At 47.0% G+C, this 12,327-nt stretch overlaps 2 protein-coding genes across 4 annotated transcripts in view; one reads left to right on the top strand and one right to left on the bottom strand.

Moving 5' to 3' along the window:
- The window catches only part of TSPEAR (thrombospondin type laminin G domain and EAR repeats), a 209,626-nt gene that overhangs the window by 100,011 nt on the left and 97,288 nt on the right, over nucleotides 1-12,327 (top strand). The window lies entirely within an intron of this gene.
- On the bottom strand, nucleotides 5,059-6,419 carry LOC103219901 (uncharacterized). Of its 3 annotated transcripts, none has more exons than XM_037984897.2 (2): nucleotides 6,069-6,419; nucleotides 5,059-5,690 (listed from the first exon to the last, which is right to left on the bottom strand). In XM_037984897.2, exons 1-2 carry the CDS (start codon nucleotides 6,417-6,419, stop codon nucleotides 5,241-5,243), a joined length of 801 nt encoding a protein of 266 aa, XP_037840825.2. In that variant the 3' UTR covers nucleotides 5,059-5,240. The 3 variants fall into 3 exon arrangements, with proteins under 3 accessions (XP_037840825.2, XP_037840824.2, XP_072867179.1); XM_037984896.2 differs by having other exon boundaries at nucleotides 6,054-6,404; XM_073011078.1 differs by having other exon boundaries at nucleotides 5,059-6,419.

Below are 12,327 nucleotides of genomic sequence, written 5' to 3'. Positions count from 1 at the left end.
TTGGCCCCTTTCAGCCATGGTCGGAGTGACTGGGATGCAGGGCACCAAGTCCCCAGGCTGTACACAGCATGGGGACCCTGGACTTACAAAACCACTTTTTCCTCCTAGGCCTCTGGGCTTGTGATGGAAGGGGCTGCCATGAAGGTCTCTGACATGGCCTGGAGATATTTTCCCCATGGTCTTGGGGATTAACATTAGGCTTCTTGTTACTTATGCAAATTTCTGCATCCAGCTTGAATTTCTCCCTAGAAAATGGGTTTTTCTTTTCTATTGCATAGTCAGGCTGAAAATTTTTCAAACTTTTATGCTCTGCTTTCCTTATAAAACTGAATACCTTTAACAACCCCCTCTCCCTGGCATGCATCTCTCTCAAGGCCCATCCCAGATGCTCTTCTTAGTTCTGCTTATCTCAGAATTATTAAACAATGCATATGCTCTGTTATTTCTTGCATTTTCAATTTCAGATATAATCTGATTTCCTATTGTGGAGGAAAGTACTTTCTCTTATTTATCACCAGGCCCATGAAAAGTTCCCCTCTTCCCATCCTCAGAAGGCAAGGGCAGTAAAATATCAATATTTGGTTAAATCAGTGTTCAGAATGTATATTATAATAAAGTAAGTATTGTTCATAGCCAAGTCTGAATAGTGGAACCAGATTAAATTTCCTTATTTGTACATGTTTTGTTTTTGTTTATGTTTTCCCCCTCTTGGAGTTAAAAATTGCTCCTCCCCAAACTCTGACTCATTCATCCCCATGCTCCACTCAAGAGGTTCAAATACAACAATCTATTAGCTTCATTTATTTTTTGGAAACATCTCTCTTAGAACTCTCATATTTGTGGACCGGTCTCTATTGACTGCTCCCTCAGCTTGGTACACAAGTTTCCTGGGATCTCCCTTCACTCTTGTCTTTGAATTTTCATTCATCTCTCTCTGATGTTGGATCCATTACTTCCTGGATGCCTTGTCTTTTTCTTTCTAGATTTATGCCCTTGTTTTGGTGGAGCACATCCTCCAGTAACTTTCTGAAAATGGGTGCAAGGAAGATATATTTCTGAGCCATAGCATGACTTAAAATGCCTTTATTCTGCTCTTCTATTTGATTGATAGCTTAGTTGCATATAATCTGGGTGGAATTGTTTCCCCTTAGAATATTTTGGGGAAGATGTGGAACATTTCCAGAATCCTAAATGATCCCTTGTGCTGTCTCTCTGTTAACCCCTTCTCCCTAAGTATTAGTTGCTGTTCTACCTTCTCTCATCATTGGTTAGCTTTGCCTGTTCTATGGAGCTCTTTTGTTTTATGGTTCCTTTTGTTCAGCACAGTATCTGTGAGAAGCACCTTGTTGCTACATGCATCAGTACATCACTCTTTTTTTGCTGCCCCATTGCATTAAATTCTACAATGTGTTATTTGTCCATTCTCTTTCACAGTGTTAGAGATTTGGATTATTTCCAGATTTTGGCTGCTATTAATAGTGCTGCTAGAAAAATTCTTGTAAACTTCTTCATTGATACTTTTACTAATTTCTCTTCATTGTGCTCCCAAAAGTGGAATTGCTCAGTCATAGATAGGCATGTGTTGGTTTAGCATATACCAACAACTTTCTAAAGAAATTTACATCCCCACTAGTTGATTTTATAATTCCATTTATTCTGTATCTTTACAAAATGAGGTTTATCAGTCTTTTAAAATTGGTTTATTTTGGAAAGTGTGTAGGAATATTGCACTGTTGCACTAATGTGCATATCCCTGATGAGTAAAGCTGCTCATTGAACCTTGGATATCTTTTCTTGTGAAGTGCCTGTTCAAGGCATTTGCTTGCTTTTTAAAATATGGCTACTTGTGTTTCTTATTGATTTGCAGAAATTTATTACATATTCTGAATATGAGTGATTGTATATTTGCGATGTGTCAGTGAATGTTCAATAACTGGCTTTTGTTTTTGTAACAAAAATCAAAACAGAAGTCCTGATTGACTGCATTTGCCAACATCCACATGTGAATACTCCCAACCCAGCTAAATCCAGGCTACCAAGACAATGTCACTTAACACAGAAATGGGAAGAGAGGGGTGCACATCAGCTCTCATGAGCCAGGGCATGCTGACTTTAGTGCACCACTGGATATGGGAATTGCAGATAACTCATCCAAGTCTGGGGTTTAAAAATAAAGTTTTTAAAAAGTCAGTTTTATTGAAGTATGATTCCATACTGTAAAATGTACCTATTTAAAGTTATCATTTGATAAGGTTTGAGAAAATATACACTCATGTAACCACTACCACAAGCAAAATCTGGATTTTCTATCATCTCCAAGTCTCCAGGTGTACTTTTCATGATCAATCCCCACCCCTCCTGACTCTGCCCCAGCAAACAACTGATCTCCTCTGTATCTCAAATAGGTTTGTCTTCCCTGGAATTTCATATAAATCAAATTCGATAGTACAATTGACCCATGTGTCGATGGACACACGGCTTGTGTGGCAAAAGCTTCTTTAAACATTTGTGAGCAAGTCTTTGTGATATGATTTCACTTTTCATGGGTAAACACACAGGAGGTGGAGTGTGTGGGGCATGTGAAGGGAGTGTGTGTCATGTTAATGACACCACCAAACTGTTTTTCAGAGGGATTATTCCATTTCACATTCCCACCCCAGCAAATGTAGGAGAGTTCCATTTCCTGCACACATTTGCTGACACTTGGTGTTGGTCGTCTATTTCAATTTGAGTCATGGTTATGGATGTGTTGTGGTATTAATAGTATCATTTGATAAAGAGACGCTCTTAATTGTGGTAAAATCTGATTTACTAATTTACTCTCTTATGTGTAGCATTTTTACCTCCTGTTCCCAAAGTCTTTGCCTACCACAACATCATGAAGACATTCCCCTATATGTGCTTCTACAGCTTCATTATTTTTATTTCATTTATTGTTTATTTACTAATTTTTACATTGACAAATAATAATTGTGTGTATTTACTGGGTATAATGTGACGTTTTGATCTATAATGTGATGTTTTGATCTATAATGTGATGTTTTGATCGATGCATTGTAGAAAGATGAAATCAAGCCCTGTAATACCAGCACTTTGGGAGGCCAAGGCAGGTGGATGATGAGGTCAGAGTGGGATTGGTGGGAACTTTGGTTGTGTGCTTGTGCTTTTGTGTGCATTTTACTGCATTCAAGATTGTCAGCATTTTCTCTAATGATTTGTGTCTTTTGCATTTTTTATGAGATATTGGTTCTTTCACCAAGGATGGCAGTAGGCATTGTTGACCAGGGGCAAGTAGTGAATGTCCAGGTGACAAAGGGCAGTTGCAGCCACCGTCAGCTTCTGTGGTGCAGCCAAGAATGGCCCCTTGGAGGAGGCCGCCTCTCTCTGCCCAGCCCCCGTGTGCACCCTTCCTCTGCGCGAGGTTCTGAAGTTCCACCTGTTGCCCTTGGAAAGGAACTTGATGTTTCTCCCCCACAGCCCACCTCCCTTGAAGTTCACACCCGGGGCGTGGGGGTGTGTTTGCACAGAAGCTCACATGCCTGGATGCTTGCTGGGGCCATGCCCTGGGGGAAGAGCCAAGTCTGGGATGCGCAGAGGAGGACATGCTTCTCTGAGCAAGGCCCATCCGTCTTGCCGTCTGTGGGATTCAGGGGCCTGTAGTTGGGGGGCTCACCACATGGTCCTCTTGGTGCCTCCTGGACAGCCAGAGGGAAGCCAGTGAGGCAAAGCCTGGCTGCCGACTTAGGGTGCAGCCCTCATGCCAGGTGGGGTATGTGGGGGCTTATTCCTTGCTGGTGCTCCAGCCCCATGCCAGAGTTTCAGGTCACAGCCTCTATGGCCACCACAGGGGAGGGACGGCTTGTTGCAGGCGCAGGACGGCTCTGCTCCTCGTGAAACCCACGATGGCCTGGCCTCACCCAGCCTCCTCCTCTGTCTCCACCCCGTCTGGAGCAGGAGTCAAAGGAAGCACCACCAGAAATGTGCCCAGCACAGCATTGTCATCGCTTGGGAAGGGCACCCTGGGGCCCCAAGGCCACTCAGGGTGGCGATTCTCCAGGAGGACACAGGCCACAGAGGTCGTGGTACTCACGGCTGTGAGTTCCCACAGGAGAGGACACTGGGAAAGATCAGCCAAGAGAAAGATGCCTGGGAACAAGTCCAGGGGCACCAAGCTCAGCTTTGGAGGCCTCTCCTGGGTCAGGGGTCACGCAGGACGTGCCTCACTCCCCTTACAAGCAGCTGGGATGCCATGCGTGCAATGTCGGGGATGCCCTGCCTGGTAGTGTACCCAGGGATTGGCTGCGTGAGCAGCTTCTGCCTGGGCTGCGCCAGAATTCCAGAGACTCCCAGTGGGGACGGGAGTGTTCTGCCTAAACCACGTGGTACAAACAGCTCAGGCCTAGTGAGGCGGGGCGGGGTAAGCCCCTCGGAAATCCCAGTTGCCATATTCCAGCCAAGGGCCAGACCGGCCAGCAGGCCTCAGGACAGCCGTCCCTGCCCACTGTGTGGACCTTTTCTGCACACACGGCCATAGGGTTTCCTTTCTGGAGCCAGGGGCTGGACACAACCCAGTTTCCGGGGAGCCCCCAGGGCAGCTCCACCCAGGGCAGGCGCTGCTGTTGGATCACTCACCTCTCCCATCCCTCAGGCCTGCCTACCCCTCGGACATCCCTGTGGTGAGGGTGGGGCGGGGCTGCCAGGACACCTGGGAAGGACAGGGACCTCGTGGCGTGGGAGCAGCCCAGGACCACCCGTGGGTAGGGGTCTTTGGTTGTGAACAACAAGAATGAATTCCAGTTGTACTTTTTAGGAAAGGAATTTATTAGAAGGGTCTGACCTGTTCCCATGGTCAGGGAAGACAGAGACAGAGGCCCAGGCCGACAGCAGGGGAGGAGCAGAGCTCGCCACTGGGCCAGGGCAGTGACGAGAAACCCACACCTGATATGTGTCTACCCTCGTTTCTCCCCACACCGGGTCATGGCCTGGGAGGACCCATTGACTTTGCTGGGTCACTGCTCACCTGTTGCTGGGGAGGCAGGGCTGGGTAATTGGGGGAAAGTCAAGACTTGGAGAAACAGCTGAGCTGCTGCTAGGAGGAGAAGTGCACACTGGGTGGCCAGCTGGCCACTGACGCCCACTGCAAGGCTCAGGAGCGGGATGTGGAGAGCCGTCAAGGGTAAAGAACCCAGGGGTGCAGGGGCAGTGAGCACTCAGGCTTTGGATGATCTTAAGGAGATCACTCAGCAGCTGGACTTCTGGGTTGAGATGGGCCCGCAGCAGGCCGGGCGGGAGCATGCAGGGCGGCAAAGGAGGGACACACAGGAGGCCGGGCGGCAGCAGCTGGACTGGCAGGAGGAGGTGGGGGCACAGCAGGAGGAGACAGGCACGCAGCAGGTGGGCCTGCACACGGGGCGGCAGAGGAGAGATACGGAGGAGGAGGGTCTGCAGCAGGAGGTGGTACAGCAAGCTGGCTGGCAGCTAGACTGCTGGCAGCACAGAGAGGAAGCCCCAGAGCAGACGGGCACACAGCAGACAGGCTTGCAGCAGATGGGCATGCAGCAGGCTTGCTGGCAGGAGGAGGAGGTGCAGCAAGCCGGCTGGCAGCTAGACTGCTGGCAGCATGAAGAGGAATCCTCAGAGCAGGTGGGCACACAGCACACAGGCTTGCAGCAGACGGGTACGCAGCAGGCCTGCTGGCAGGGGGAGGAAGTGCAGCAAGCCGGCTGGCAGCTAGACTGCTGGCAGCATGAAGAAGAAACCCCACTGTAGATGGGCACACAGCACACAGGCTTGCAGCACACAGGCTTGCAGCAGACGGGCACACAGCAGGCCTGCTGACACGGGGAGGAGGTGCAGCAAGCTGGCTGGCAGCTAGACTGCTGGCAGCATGAAGAGGAATCCTCAGAGCAGGTGGGCACACAGCACACAGGCTTGCAGCAGACAGGCACACAGCAGGCCTGCTGGCAGGGGGAGGAGGTGCAGCAGGTTGCCTGGCAGCTAGACTGTTGGCAGCATGAAGAAGAATCCTCAGAGCAGGTGGGCACACAGCACACAGGCTTGCAGCAGACGGGCACACAGCAGGCCTGCTGGCAGGGGGAGGAGGTGCAGCAAGCCGGCTGGCAGCTGGACTGCTGGCAGCATGAGGACGTGCAGGAGCTGGTGCAGCCTGATTGGCAGGGACTGGGCTCACAGGCCGCCTGGCAGCAGGGGCTGGACACACAGCTCACTGGGGTGCAGACCAGGGTCAGGCAGGGGGCCGGGGCACAGCAGCTGGGGGCGCAGCAGGGGGGCTCACAGCAGCTCTCTGGGCAGTCGTCCACCTGCCAGGAGTCAGAGCAAGAGTCACAGGAACCAGGAAGGCAGACGCGGCTGCCATAGCTCATGTTGCTGGAGCAGACGGACATGGTGGACGCGGCCATGCTGGGGGTTGAGCTGGAGGAGACGGGAGTGAGTGGGTGAGTGAGTGGGTGAGTGAGTGGGTGAGTGGGTGAGTGAGTGGGTGAGTGAGTGGGTGGGTGAGTGGGTGGGTGAGTGGGTGAGTGGGTGAGTGAGTGCGTGTGTTAGGTGCTCAGGGATGTTGGCTTTTATATCTGTCCCTGGCCTGTTGTCCCAGCTGGAGTGTCAACAACTCCCGCCCCTTCCTTGTTTGTGTTTAAAACCTAGAGAACTCTTATTAGTGTGAGTTTCGTGTTTAGTCCTATGAGATGCCGTTCAGTTTGTAAAGTCCTGAGTCTATATTTGGGTCTGTTGACACACCATCAACAGATCTTTGGCTCCAGAGCATAATATTGAAGCAGACAGGGTAGAATGTCTGGAAATAGAGTGTCACGAGGGCCTGTGCTGGCTGCAGGAGAGATCCATCCATCCTAATCCCAGTGTCTGTGGGCCATCGCCAGGGGACTCTGCTTGTCTGGGTGGCTGTGGCTTCTGGAATGTCAGTCTAGAGAAGCCCCAGTCAGTGATGGCATGAGGGTGGAACGTTCCTAGAAGTGACTCCCCATACTCTCTCTGTTGTATGAAGTCCCCCCTCAAGGGCTTTAGAGCAAGTGGCAAATGGGAAAGGGTGGCCAGTGGTGTGAGCCATTTGCCGTCAGGTTCACAGTAGTTCCTAGGGGGCTGTGCACCCCCTCTTCCATACGGGCACTTAGGGAGGCCCCAGATCCCCGTATGGGGCCTCCCATCTCCATTTGCTTTTATCCTGAACACTGCGACCCTGTGAGTCTAACCCAGAACACCTAATGCATCTCCTCCGCAGAAAGCACAGCCACTCATGACAGCACTGCTGTGTGAGAAGCAGAGAGCACTGCTTTTGCTTCCAGTGTATTTTCTTGATTGCTCACTAAGTCCTTGGTCACCCCAGCTAGACATCTGATCTAAGTCTCCATTTCTTCTGCAAATAATATCCAATTGGCCATCACGTCTTTTTGGTTCTTTCTGCTAAATGTTTCCGATTTTATCTGATACTTTTACTTCTCAAGCATTCATTTATTCACGATGCAGTGAGTCCTCCCATGTGCTGGAGATTGCACCAGGTGCTGAGAATGTGAAGGTGAAGGGGTAGTAGCCCTGATGGTGGGCCCCACCAGGGAGGGAAGTGGGCTGCTTGGTGGCTGGTGATGTCAGTGATGACTGGGCAGAGCCCAGCATGCTTGGGGCCCAGAGGAGTGGCCCCTTTCCAGGTGAGAGGGCTCCAGGGGCGCTTCTGGTGGGGTTCGATGCCCAGGGAAGTCTCAGAGGCTCAGGGCGTTCTGTGTCTCTATCTGTGTTTCCCAGTCCAGGCCTCTTAACTCCTAGGGGATTTAAGAAAAGTACAAAAGGAAGTCAGCTACATGGTGGAATGAATTGTCTTTCTGTATATTTTGAACTATAAAAATAATATAAATTTGAGCATGGCCTGGTTCCTCTAGAGGTACAGGATCTGGTCCTATAGGATGGAAGTACATTGAGAGAGAGAGAGAGAGAGAGAGAGAGAGAGAGAGAATGGGGGCCTCTGCTTCCATCTGGGACAAAGTAGTTGTGTCAGACATATACTCCTACTGAGAACAACCTGAAAAGCTGAACAAAATGTTTTAAAAATGATTCCTTGAAAGCTCTCATAAAAGAGCTGTTGAAGAAACTAAAGGTAATAGAATGACATCTTTAAAGGGCTGAAAGAAAATCACTGCAAACCTAGAATTCTAGACCAGGAAGAACATTGTTCAAAGGTGAGAGTGAAACAAAACGTTTCTGGATAACAACTGAGCCAACTGAACATGAGCGGACCCACATTACAGTAACTGTGAACGGGAATTTTTCAGGCAGGAGGACTGAAAGATAAAAATGCAGGAAGGAACCAGGAGGATCTGAAAGGGTAATATTATTATATTTATAATGTCTTGTGGGGTCTAAACTAGAAGCAGAGAAGTAATGCATGATGACATTAATAATAAAAGGTGAGAAGGATAAATGGAGTGAAAGTTTTCTAAGATTTCAGGATTGCTTTGGAAGTGGTAGAAATGCTGATGTATGAATGCTGACACTTGAATAATCTGAGAATGTGTGCTATAATCTCTAAAGTGACCCCTGAAGAGATAGCAAAAACTATGTATAAACAATAATGTTAGAAGTAAGGCTCAGAGTTGTAAGGAAAAATGGACACTTAGACAAAGGATTTCTCAGCAAAGCAAATTTACTTCTGTGCAGAAGGGGTGTTTCCCATATGGCTGGTTGCCACGAGAGCACACAGAACAAAAGACACTAGAAGTTTTTATTCCTAACAAGACTCCTGCCCTGTGTCCTTTCCCCATTGGCTGGGGTCGGACTGCACAATTTAAACTAGACCCGATTGGCTAAACATTTAAACTTTCTTAGATAAGGTGGAGGCGTAATGGGAGACATGGGAGAGGAGGAAGGGGTCATCTACGGCAAACTGGAGAGCCAGTCTTTTCCTAAACACGGAATGGAATGTGAGCTGGTGCTGATAACACCACTGATGCTGTGGCATGCCTGGGCATGTAGTAAAGTCAGAAAGTAGAAAAGGAGAAGAAAGAGAGGGGGCGGGGTACTAGGAATTAAAGAATAAAAGGTTGAGCACACTGTTTGAAGAGAAGCCTTGCTGTATCTTATGAATAATGAATAGAACGGAAGAAGGAAAATAAATAATAAAAAATACCTGATTAATCCAAAATAGAGAGGAAGTGATTTTTAAAAGAATCATTAAAATTTGGGACAAATAGAAATTGTACAATCAGATGGTAGATAGGTATAAGCTAAATATCAGTCAATAAGTTAAAGTATCAGATATTCCAATTAAAATATATTGTTGATCTGAATAAAAAATAGAAAACCTAACTACATGCTGCTTACAAGATACAGAACCTGAATACAAGAGTACAGAGACCAGGTGCCGTGGCTCCTGCCTGTAATCCCAGCACTGTGAGAGCCTAGGGCAGTCGGATCACCTGAGGTCAGGAGTTTGAGACTAGCCTGGCCAACATGGTATAAAGCCCCATCTCTACTAAAAATACAAAATTAGCTGGGCATGGTGGTGGGCACCAGTAATCTCAGCTACTTGGGAGGCTGAGGCAGGAGAATCGCTTGAACCCATGAGGTGGAAGTTGCAGTGAGCTGAGATCGCACCACTGCCCTCCAGCCTGGGCGACAAGAGTGATACTCCATCAAAAAAAAAAAAAAAGAGAAAAAAAGAAAAAGATCACAGAAAGCTTGAAAGTAACAAAATGGAAGAAAATACACCATGCAAACACTAACTAAAATGCTGGTGTGACTTATGAATATCAGAAAAAGTAAATTTTAGAGCAATAGAGATGAAGAAAGAAATGTATAAAGCTAAAAGAGTCAACCTACCAGGAAGATGTAACAATTCTAAATTTGGATGTATCTAATTACATAGCTTAAAACATAAAATTAAAAAATTAAAATAAAAAACTGACTGTTTTTTAATTTTTTAACTGACAGAGCTAAAAGTAGAAATAGAGAAAAGGGAAAATCATAGTGGGGGATGTTAATACACCTGTCGATAATGGTAGGAAAGGAAAGAAAAATCATCTCAGAGTAGAAAGGGCTCTTCTAAGTTTTGAGTAAAACACTGAAGCCATTTAAAAAAACTGATAAAACTAATTACATAAAAATTTTTAAATTGAAGGAGAGAAAACATCATAAACCAAGTCGAAAGACAAACAACAATATGGGAAACACATTTCCTATTCATATATCAGAGAAAGGGCTAATTTACTTAATATCTAAAGAGCTCCCACAAGTTAAGATCAATAACAGCAACATAACAGAAAATGAGCAAAGGATACAAGGGGACAATTGAAAGAAATATACATGGTTCTTAAATGTGAAAACATGCTCAGCCCCATTTAAAAGGAGATAAAACAAATTTCATGGCCATATATCATTTTTTATATTGGAAAAAATGGAAACCATTGATGTTCCCACTATGGGTTGGTGAGGGTGTGGGCAGACTACCCAGATGACTTGCTGCTGGGCTGAGGCTGGTTCCACAGCTTTGGCTGGCAGTTTGCTGCTATGCATCAAAATTCAAAACCTCACGCCTTTGAGCTGGAATCACTAGGCTGACATCCTATAGATACTCCTGGGTGGATACACGGTATGTGCAAAGGTATCACAGCCATGAGATTGTCCAGACAGCGGGAGACAGACTCTAGGGTGGCCCCACGTCCCTCACCTCCTGGTGGTCGTTGGCTGTGTGCCCCACACCCCTTGAGTGTGGGTGGGCCTGTGACATGTGTATAGACACAAGGAGCACAGAGACGGTGATGGGACGTGCATGATCCCATTACGTAAGGTCGTAATGCTCATCTTGGGAGGAATCTGTCTCCCTGGCTGGCTGTGAAGAACCCAGCACATTGTGAGCTGCCCATTGAGGCCACATGGAAAGAGATGGTGGCAGCCTCCGGTTGACAGCTGGTAAGAAACTGAGGCACTTAGTCCAAGAAGCTGCACGTAACTGAGTTCTGCCAACAATCACATGAGCTTGGAAGTGGATCCTTCTCCAATTGAACCTTCAGATGAGACACTCTGATACGACCCTACAGAGACCCCTTAACTGTGCCTGGACTCCTGACCCACAGAAACTGAGATGATAAATGTGTGTTATTTGAACCCACTAAGCTTGTGGTACTTCGTTTAGGCAATGGAAAATGAACACACAGACCAACATGGAATTCTGTGCAGCTGTAAACGAGAGAGATCATGATGTATTCATGGGAAGGGAGCTCCATGTTTACAAAAACATAGTAGGTAGAGTGTGACATAATTTGTATTTTAAAAATTTATGTATACAGAGGCATTATATGTACGTCTGTGTATGTACACATATGTTGACAATATACATAACAGAACGAGGTGATGTTTTGCTCTCCTGTCTCAGCTCGCATGTGGTAAACAGGTGTCCTTGTTACGTTCTCCTCAGTGCCGCGTGTTCCTCCCTGATGCTGCGATCTTGTTGTTTAAAGTGTCCCAATACAGTGCTGCTGTGCTGCTCGGTGTCCGGAGCTCAGAAGGCTCCAGCACGTCTTACAGAGAAAACACATGTGTTCAACCAACTTCATTCAGGCTCCCTAGGGCTGTTGGCTGTGAGTTCAGTGTTGATAAATCAACTATATAGATTCAATAAGGTGTCTTTAGACAGAAGCACTCTTAAGACATGTCTATGCATTGATTGGTTGATGAGAATGTTGTGATCAGAGGCTCATGAGACCATAACCCTGTGCTTCTTGTAGGAGCACTGGTTCAGTATTTGGTTATTTGGTGCTGGTGGAGACTTTATAGGACAGAACCTCTGGGAATAATGAGAATGAGTTGTGTGTGTGCATACATGGAAGAGGCAGACAGACAGAGACAGAGAGAGACAGAGAGAAAGAGAATAAATGGGTGAAAGTAGCTGCTTCCTGAGAGGAGAATTGAGTGACTGCTTGTGTTCACTTAAAAAAATCACAATCTGGCCAGGTGCAATGGCTCAGGCCTGTAATCCTAGCATGTTTGGGAGGCCAAGGGTGGTGGATCACTTGAGGTCAGGAGTTTGAGACCAGCCTGGTTTCACCAACATGGTGAAACCCTGTCTCTACTAAAAATACAAAAATTAGCCAGGCATGGTGGCTTATGCCTGTAATCCAAGCTACTCAGGAGACTGAGGCGGGAGAATTGCTGGAACCGGGTGGTGGAGGCTGCAGTGAGCTGAGATCGTACCACTGCACTCCAGCCTGGGTAACAGATTGAGACTCCATCTCAAAAAAAAAAAAAAAAAAAAATTCACAGATCTGTAAGTTTGGAAAAAAAAGAGGAGACTGTTTCTTCTAAAGG

Source organism: Chlorocebus sabaeus, chromosome 2 (genome assembly GCF_047675955.1).
Source record: "Chlorocebus sabaeus isolate Y175 chromosome 2, mChlSab1.0.hap1, whole genome shotgun sequence".
Classification (NCBI taxonomy): domain Eukaryota; kingdom Metazoa; phylum Chordata; class Mammalia; order Primates; family Cercopithecidae; genus Chlorocebus; species Chlorocebus sabaeus.
Note: the sequence above shows the minus strand (reverse complement) of the source record. Positions and strands in the feature narration are given on the sequence as shown.

What these genes read in the sequence shown, in the direction of transcription:
- LOC103219901 (XM_073011078.1), bottom strand. Translation starts at nt 6,419, where the DNA reads ATGGCCGCGTCCACCATGTCCGTCTGCTCCAGCAACATGAGCTATGGC.